This window comes from Littorina saxatilis, linkage group LG4, assembly GCF_037325665.1.
Source record: "Littorina saxatilis isolate snail1 linkage group LG4, US_GU_Lsax_2.0, whole genome shotgun sequence".
Taxonomy (NCBI): Eukaryota; Metazoa; Mollusca; class Gastropoda; order Littorinimorpha; family Littorinidae; genus Littorina; species Littorina saxatilis.
The window spans coordinates 51,666,913-51,676,486 of NC_090248.1; the positions used below are offsets into that span (position 1 = coordinate 51,666,913).

The 9,574-nt window shown below is 44.2% G+C and overlaps 1 protein-coding gene across 7 annotated transcripts in view; it reads right to left on the reverse strand.

Annotated features, from left to right (window-relative positions):
- LOC138965038 (prestin-like) overlaps positions 1-9,574 on the reverse strand; it is a 127,495-nt gene that overhangs the window by 57,174 nt on the left and 60,747 nt on the right. For 5 of the 7 annotated variants that reach the window (XR_011455272.1, XM_070337160.1, XM_070337157.1 and 2 more), the window contains 3 exons: positions 4,180-4,494; positions 2,866-2,976; positions 1,547-1,749 (listed from right to left, as the gene is read on the reverse strand). Coding sequence is in view for 6 of the 7 variants with exons in the window: in XM_070337160.1 (XP_070193261.1) it covers positions 1,547-1,749; positions 2,866-2,976; positions 4,180-4,494 (629 nt within the window). In the remaining variant the exon portion in view is untranslated. Of the gene's footprint in view, positions 1-1,546; positions 1,750-2,865; positions 2,977-4,179; positions 4,495-6,634; positions 7,018-9,574 lie in introns of those variants that run through there. The other 2 variants (XM_070337163.1, XM_070337162.1) reach the window with 2 other exon arrangements.

The window sequence follows — 9,574 nt, forward strand, 5'->3', positions numbered from 1 at the left end:
TGACAGGGTGTGAATGTTGTTTTGTTTTCTTGTTTCTTTGTGGTGGCTTTAATTTTAATTCTTTATTAAAACAAGCTTAATTATCATTACATTAAAACATAACATTTTTGTCATCAAGTCTTGTGTGTGTTTGTGATAGTTATTAGTACAGTAGTACTCCCCCTTAACGACCCCCCTGTTTACGACCACCCCCTTTTTACGACCGATTTTGCTACCACGGATGCATTCTACTATATAATGAACCCCCAGTGAACGACTCACCCCAAAACGCGACTTACGACCGAGCTTTTGGGGATGAATTACGACTTTCGCGCATTTGTAGTCGAGCAGACGAAAACAATACATGGCGGCTCTTGCTCCTCGAACTATCGCGAGACGGAAAAAAACCTAAATCTCGCGCACGATAGAATCCGCGGCGACTTCCTTAGGAGTCGGGAAGGCGCAAATCCTGTGTATCGTCAAGGATAATGACCCAAAATGCGACTTACGACCGAGCTTTGTGGGATAATTTACGACTTTTACGCATATTTCGAGCAGACGAAAACCCAACATGGCGGCTCTCGCTCCTCCAACTATCGCGAGAAGAAATAAAAACGAAATCTCGCGCGCGCGAGATCCTGATACATCATCTGGGGTTTTTCTGCACGCTATCTTGTCACGACGACTGTCTTGTTGACAAACGAAGATTCGCGAAAGAAAAAGAAAAGCGCCGACTCTTGAGTAGAGAGCTAATAAAGTAATCGCTAATCGAGCGAAGTGGCAATCCGCGGCGACTTCCTTGGGCGTTGGGAATACGAAAATCCTGTGTGTCGTCAAGGATACTGTACAAAGACCTCAACAATCGTGGTCAAGTTTAGCGATGCAAGGCGACGAATCATTCATATGAGCGGAAAGATGATTCGGGAGAAAAGTCGTTATGCTTTCTATCGAGTTAGGACATTCGGATTTTACTGCTTGCGCCACAATGTCAAATGTGCTTCACTCAGCGCCGAGCGGGGAGCGAGCATTACGCCATGAGTAAATTTTCTTTGAAATTTGAGTTCAAGTTGTTCTGCTGTAATGTGTTTGGCCGGTGTGTGTGTGTGTGTGTGTTTTGATATGACAGTAAACTGCAACTGTGTGTTTGTGTGTAAACATGACAGTACATACACTGCAACCAAATTCATGACCCACCGGCCAAAAACTCAAAACCCCCCCTTTTAAGACCCCCCCTTTTTACGACCTAATTTTCAAGGTTTTTCCAAAGTCGTAAACAGGGGGTTCTACTGTAGTGCAAATCCACATGTATGCATTATAAGTATGAATGTACATTTTTTGTGTATGTGCTTAGTACGCGACGAGCCGCTGAGGTGGTTGTAAGAAATCCGGGCTGGTTGGGGGCCGGTTGGCATTTTGGGGGGCCGGTTCAATTTTTGACTTACCGGCCGCCGGTAGCAAAAAAAGTTAAGGTACACCCCTGGGCCTAAGACTATATATGAGCGTCTCAACCATCGGACGCTGAAGAAGAAGAAAAAATGAAATGAGAGTGGTGGAGGCGGTTACAAACCTGAACACATCCAACAGCAAAAGTGACAGCCATGGCCAGACCCAGCTTGGCTTGGAGCATCTCAGCGTCGTTGTTCATTACCGTATAGGTGACACTGCCGTTGACCATGGCCGTTTCATTCCACATCTTGGGTGCAATGCCTTTCGCTTCCAAACCCTTGTCCACCGCTGACCCAACCATTAGACTGACCACAGCAAATGTACCTGCAACAGACAACAAGGTTTAGTTTCTGAATCAAGGGTGGATGCGTTGAACATGTTGTCACTCCTGTTACATAAGTGTCTAAGTGTGTGTGTTAGTGTGAGAGTGTGTGTGCGCATACGCGTTTGTGTACGCGATTGAGCAAGATAATCTACAGTGACACAAATAAAACAAGAATTGGAATGAAACAAGATTAAAAAGGAGACCATTTTGTGCGTGGACCATGAAATAAAAACAAACAAGAGGCGAAGCCTTCAAGGCTCACGTAAGAAATCGACAAACAGTAACACAAACTCAATCACTCCGTCACACATACACACACACACAGTAAGCATAAGTGACACGGTGCAAGAGTGCGAGACACTAGATCTAGATCTGTCTGTCTGTAGCCTACTTACGGGCACACGACTGCCAGATGGCCAGATCGACACTGCGCTTTCGACAGCGCTTCCTCGCGCAGACACGCTGTGCAGATTAACATGTAGGAAATCTCCTTTGGTATCTTCTTTATCTATTTTTCTGGAGCTACGAAACCGAACAATGTGAAATCGTCTTCTCCGAATCGGCGAACTGCAGCTCGGTGATAACTGTATCTATACCACAATCCTTCACGCGATCTGACCTAACCTTGACCCCTGACCTGGTCTACATACCACACACGACACAAACCAGTCACCTGTTTTTCCCCCCCTCCCCCCCAAAACCCCCCACCAGCCGTTTTCTTTGGATACACACTTTAACTACATATGTGCCGACGAAATGTTGATCATTGCTTCAATACTTTGATGCTGTTGCTTGAATAATAACCAGGTAAAATTAGTATTTCGGTGTTCAGTCAAATGTTAAAGTTTCTACCACAGACATACATACATACGCACGCACGCACAGACAGACAAAAGTTAGCATCGCATAGGCTACACTTACGTGAGCCAAAAAGGAACCAAATCTTAGCAATCTGGTGCATTCTGAGCATAACTTTTGGTACAAGAGAGACAAAGGGAATAGGCTCCAGGCAGTAAGGGAGGAGGAAAAGAAGATTTTCTGAAGAGGAAAACAAGGTTTCATAGGGGAAAATCCTCAAAAAGAAGGATGTCAAGCCCGGATAAAAATGCACTCACCAACGGAGACATGCTTTGAAGTCCCCAGGAAGAAGTAAAGGATGACCGGGAAGAAGGAGACATAGAGGCCATAGACTGGAGGCAACGTGGACAGCTGACCATAGGCCATACCTGTGCAACACACAAACATCAATGATACAGGGGAACACCCCTTTCAACTCATTGTCTCCCAGGTACGGATATATCCGTACCCACTCATGTAGCTCTATCTGACCAGGTACGGATATATATCCGCTCAGACTGTTAGCTTCAGTCGCTTCCTGTAACGTCGATCTAATGCCTGCATTCCAGCGTGTTGATACACAGTTACTACAATTCTGAGTGACCTGCTGCAGCACAGCTGGTCTCAGCTAAAAAAAAAACTTGGTTAACATCGATGGGGTAAAAAGTGTTAAGACCTAAGAAAAAGTCTGACAAAATGAGGTCTTAAGAAGGAGGGAGTCTTAAAAAATTTAGGTAAATTTACAGACGTTGTCAGAACAGTCAATTGGAAAAATCAAGGTCTTAAAAAGGAGGAAGTACTAAATCAGGGGTTTTGAAATGCACGATTAAATTTATCCATTTATTACCAAAACCATCAGTCAAAATAATTTACATTGTATCATCGTTTGCCAGGGGAGAGGAACAGTAGACCTATGGCATGAAATGTTGTAGTTCTCCGGCCAGAAACAAAACACACACAAAAATTAATGCTCGCCTAATGTATAATTTAAGAAGTATACACATGTGTATGTATACTTGCAGGAAACTAAATCTACATACCATGTACACACACACAGATTTATATATATTTATAATAGTGTAAATAAAATACAGTACCCACATATATACCCCCCGTGTACATTACATTGGGGTGTGCACGTTAAAGATCCCACGATTGACAAAAGGGTCTTTCCTGGTAAATTGCTTTGGCACAGTTAATAATTGTCTTCCTAAGTTCCTTTACCCGTGTGACAGGGAATAATAGGCCGTGAAAGGTAAATATGCGCCGAAATGGCTGCAATCTACTGGCCGTATAAAATTTCATCTCACACGGCATCATTGCAGAGCGCCTAGAACTGTACCCACGGAATATGCGCAATATAAGCCTCATATTGATTGATATGTAATCACACGAACACACAAACAATCACAGCGACACACATCATCACACACACATGCTATAAATGATACGTACATAATATTCCAAACACTGACAAAATCTGACTGTTTACAATCTAAATCATTAAATATAAGGGCAGACAATCACACACAGTACAAAAGAAAACACACACACAAACTGACAATCCAATGAAAAAGCAAAAGAAAACTTACCCTGTGGAATGTGCATGATGCCCACGGTCAAGCCTGCGATAATGTCCGCAGGGAAGTCGGATTTAATACTGTAGCCGCGCAAAAGACGCAGAAAGGGAAAGACTTGCATGAGGAAGCCCTTGAAACAGGCACAGGAGCAAACACACTTATTGGCTTTCTTCTTGGCCCACGTGAGAGGGTTCCTTTTGGCCTTTTCATGTCTCTCAAAACCCTGTTCGAAGTCAAACTCCGTGAGGATGGGCCTCTCCACCACCACCATCTCATCGACAGTGAGGCGGTCATCATTGTCGTCATCTTCTGAGCCCGTCCGCTGACCTGAAGACAGAAGAAAGAATTGAGTTCACTACAAAGTTCTGAAATGCGCACTGCTATACACTAAAATGCAGTGGAACCTCTTATTTCAGAGCCTCTTATTTAAGATTTAGTTTTAAGACCTTGCTTTTTCAGGTTGTCTGTTCTTAACCACTGTGCATTTTCCTCCATTTCAAGACTCCCTCTATTTTAAGACTTAATTTTCACACATTTATGGAGGCCTTAAAGAGAGGTGGGGGGGGGGGTTATGGTCCACTGTCACAAGAATCAAGAGAAGGTAATGACTCAATCCCAAAACATATCTATTTCAACAGCAGCAAGTAGCTCTCGCACAGTAGCGAAAGTCTTGAGAAGGAAGAGGCAAACAACAACGACGTGAGCAACACCTGGCCAAACTACAGTTCCAGCAGTTAATTCCGGTGAACTGTTTCAAGATCTTTGCAGGGGGATTGACATTCATGAATGCAAGTCAATCACCCACAACATATACATCATCACACAAACACGCACACTGTTTTACGAGAAGTGAATAACACAAGATACCCTGCCTATTGTGGGGCTAAATCTAACTCATGATGAACATACCTTCTTCTCCACAAAATCTTATCACACCACTATCACACATTGCGAACAATGGAAGAATTACATACAAATTACAACCTCTAATTTTCCAGTAAAACTGCATCATTAACCACCCAACACATAAACAAAAATTGACGCATAATACTATTAATCTATCTGCACAGCCACATGAATTGTCAGGTGCATGTCAGGTAGCAAAAAAATGTGTGTTCTATCTAACTTGAATAACTGCAATGTTATTAAATAACACTAACAGACAAAATAGAGAACATTGAATAGAACAGTTATTAGCTTCAACAAAACTCATCAATGGCCCAACATAAACAACTCATGCCAGCTGTTGTATGAACTTGATACAATTTGAAACAGACATCTTCACACACAGGCAAATATAGTTGAGTTATGTCACTTGTCAGTTACACTCACACTGACTGCACAGGTATTGACCGCTGTGGAGTAACCTTGACTGTGTGCCTGTGGCACCTATCAGTGTGACCTTTTCCAGGTCAAACACGTGTGATAATGTCAACACTACCTCTATCATCTATGTAAACCAGGTCACACGTTTTAAACTACACCTCAGTCAGACTCAGAGTGGTATTGCAAACCTTTCAGGGTTGGTTAACTTCAAGCAAAGGACTCGACTGCTCATTTGTGTAAATGTTTTCTTTGTGAAATGACAAAAACAGAAAAGATGTCCATTAGTGTTATCACTGACTAAGCAACTTTTGCTTCAAACCAAGGACCTAGCAGTAGCAAAGTGAACACAACTGACAAACACACACCCACGTTTGCTAAGTTATACTCACTTGACAACTTAAACAAGAATAAAACCTTTCATTGCAAGCCCTTATTCCCTCCTCCACCCCCTCCATCCATTATCCAAGTATCATCAGTAGACTATAGGTTTACATGTTATAGTTTTTCAATACTAACTTAGGCTGATGGGGTCTATGTCGACCAAAAGAGTGGGATTCCCTGTAGGTGGAGTTCCTGTAGGTGGATTCCCTGTATACAGGGAATACCACAGGGTGTAGTTTTTGTAGCGTTTCAGTCGCTGATATCGCTGAAAATCACGTGATGCTTAGCGACATCGGTAGAATGTGATGTTTTTCAATCTTTTTTTATATTTCTTAGAAATAAGAGTATGGTTTGCAAGTTTTATTGAAAATCTCCACCCTGTGGGATTCCCTGTATACAGGGAATCCCCCTACAGGAACTCCACCTACAGAGAATCCCACTCTTTTGGTCGACATAGACCCCATCAGCCTAACTTAGACACAGTTATACCTTCAACTATAATCTGACCGTTTCAAGGAAATAAATACCTCCTTAGTTGCTCAAAATTCAGTTACATTTACTCTTAAAACGAATAAACTATCAATCGACTTAAAATGAAAAGTTCTAAACTCTTGTATTATGTTTCGAATCACAAATTCAGGAAACTATCCCTGGTGAAAATGACAATCACAAGTCAGTGTACTTTTTTTTAGGTCCCAGCTTCGCCCCCGAACAAGCGGTTGTTCAACAATAGTGAAAATAAATGAATAACGACTTTCACTTTTTAACCAGTCATTGTGTCCTTTACCCCGGCGGAACACGAAGATTGACATGATCGGACAACTGAAGTTGTGCCAGTCTCAAGGGACTCCACGATCTTCGGTTTCTTAAACTTGGAGCCAGCTGATCAAACATGGCAGCTTCCGAAGAGCAGCATCCTGCAGTTAACAGATCACAGAACCAGTCGACATCTTATCCGCGCAGTGTCGTCTCTTCTCTGAACATCCAGGTTGTGTTCTATATACTCTCCGAAAGTCTGGGAACTTGGCGTGTCTACGACTCGTTCATATGAAGGTGAAATATCGATCAGAGTTCAAAGCGGTCATTTGTCTGCAGACCTACACTTGAGCGTCTGTGGAACCCATTCTAGAGAGGGAGAAATCTCGTGAACGTGAGTTCGCGGCTTGCGCGCGACGACAAATCCGACCATGGCTGCGCTATTTTTAGCATCGGTGCACAATAGGGGATTTCCAGCAGCTGGTTCACTCAGACAGATCTCTGGTTTACTTCAGCAAGCCATGCATCACGTTTCATGTCCTCGTGCGACTTCTCAAGCGAACGAGCTGATTAATTATTAACTGCGCAGCGGCTGTTGCTATTTGCAGTGGCAATGTTTTGCTTAATCACTAACCCGGCGGCGTGAACAAAAACAAAACAAACGGACGAGCAAACCAATAAACATGGTGACTGACAGCGCCAACCCGATACATTTTTCAACTTTATTTTTGGGGCCCAGGTAGCTCAGGTGGTAGAGCACTGGACTTGTGATCGAGAGGTCGCTGGTTCGACTCCGGGCCGGGACGGACACGCCGGTCAACTAAATGTGCAGACCCAGAGACGGTATCCATCTCCCACCCCCGTGTCACCACAATGGCACGTTAAAGATCTTGGTCATTCTACCATAAGTGCAGATGGCTGATACCACCTAAACACGCAAACATCAAAAAGCCGTGAGGGCGTAAAACTCGAATCGTATAAACGGCAACTGATTAAGACCTGACGGACAATAAGCCCCTTAAAAATGTACTGCCTACCCGGCCGGCTTCTGTGCGAGTCACGCCCATCAATCATCATGCAACCCATAACACTTTGAGCCTGGACAGTAAAATCACTCACATAAACTGACTTTCCAAGCATCAGTCATGGAAACTGCCCACCTGACTAGTAACTTAAGATCAAACCGCCCCGGCGGCCACTGACAGTCAATGAGCAGGCCAAATCAGTCAAGCACTGATGTCAGTCAAAGTCAGTATGGCAGACTATAGTTTCACAGGTACCCGACGCAGTGCGTCAAAGAATCAGTCTAGCTTCAGTCGTTGTTCCAACGCGGTGGTACGTCAGTCTCCCACGGGCCCGGTGTGTGTGTCAGTGTGTGTGGGGTGGGAGCGGGGGGGGGGGGGGGGGGTAGGGCGCCTTGTCCGTTGTCACGGCTGCCAAGCAGGAACTAAAACCATCACTGAGTAGGCCCTATATCTATCTAGGACCAACACCGACTTCAACACAAAATATTAATGTATCAGTCAGCGAAAACAGCCTTAACTGACAATTCCAAATACAAAAGAATGCTCTTTTTCGGGCCCTTCTGTCAGGCTCCCCACAAAGCCGCATGCATCCCCGCTCAATCCTCAAAGATGTTCCTCTCGGTGTACATCGACAGTGGCTAGTTGCATTATAGCCTGAATGACTCTCTAACCACCGCCGCTTGTGTACAAAATCACCAGTGAAAACAAAACATACACAGATACAAAAGGGGTACAGTGTGACAACTGTGTGCAGTGGAACTGGACCCTTTTAGTTTTAAGACCTTTAAAAAATATGAAAAAAACCATATCAAAACAGTGGAGGCGAATTCAGTAATAGAGCTGCCTTGTTTTGTTTAGCGTGTGCTGACAAAACAAGCCCCTGCTCATGATCAGGTCTCAAAAATGAGGGAGTCTTAAAATGCCTTGAAATTTGCCTTGCCTTGGCTACATTTACGGGCCCTGAGCAAAAAAACAGGGTCTGGAAATGGCCGATCGAGGGACTCTTTATGTTGGCCCGGGGGTCTTAACTTGAAAGGGGGGTTTCCCGTGTAGTAAGCTCGACAAGCATTGCCTCCAGGCGGCATCATGTCGACCCGTCTCGCCAAGACTTGAATTGGTAACTAATTTAGCAATGCAGTCAATCATCATGTAGATCAGTCGATGGACATTGATCATCATTTCAGTTCAACGGCTTTTTGGTCAGATTGATTGAATTGCCCACACCCCGGCTGCGCATGTATGGCTCCTAACTTGACTCAGTTGCGGCTAGCTACGAACCCGAAAACTGACAAACAAACGAACACGACAACAAACGAACACTGACTGACACCAACAAACAACACTGCATGGAGATAAATCCAGTACTATGACTCCCCACCCATCCGCCCGTGCGACATACTACCCTAATTCGTCAAAGATTACGAAGTGAGATAGAACGGTTATAGGGGTGTGTGCTATGGTCAAGTCAGTCGCACTTGAGAAAACTGAAGTTTATCGTCTTCCAGAAATGTTTAACACAGGTGCTGACTAGTACTGTTTAGCTACTCACTCTCAACAAACTGCGCACACGGACACAAAGATTGTCGTGAGGTGTCTCGGCAGAGGAATGATTATGAGGCGGAAACCGCTGACAAAGTGATTAATGAGTTGCAACTTTCATTTCACTTGCGCCTATGAAAGACTGAATGTTTCACGATCCACTGAACAAAAAAGCGAAACACAAACAAGCACAGTGGCCAAGGAAAGAGAGAAAATGTAAGTTTTACGCCCTGACGGCAAATCCATTAGGGGCATGTTACACGGGAAAACGGCCCGGCTTTGTATGAACATAAAAAATAAAAATGCGGGGGGGGGGGGGGGGGGTGGGGGTGTAGACAGCTGGCTGCCGGCTGCTAGAGGAGACCTGAAATGGGCTAGGG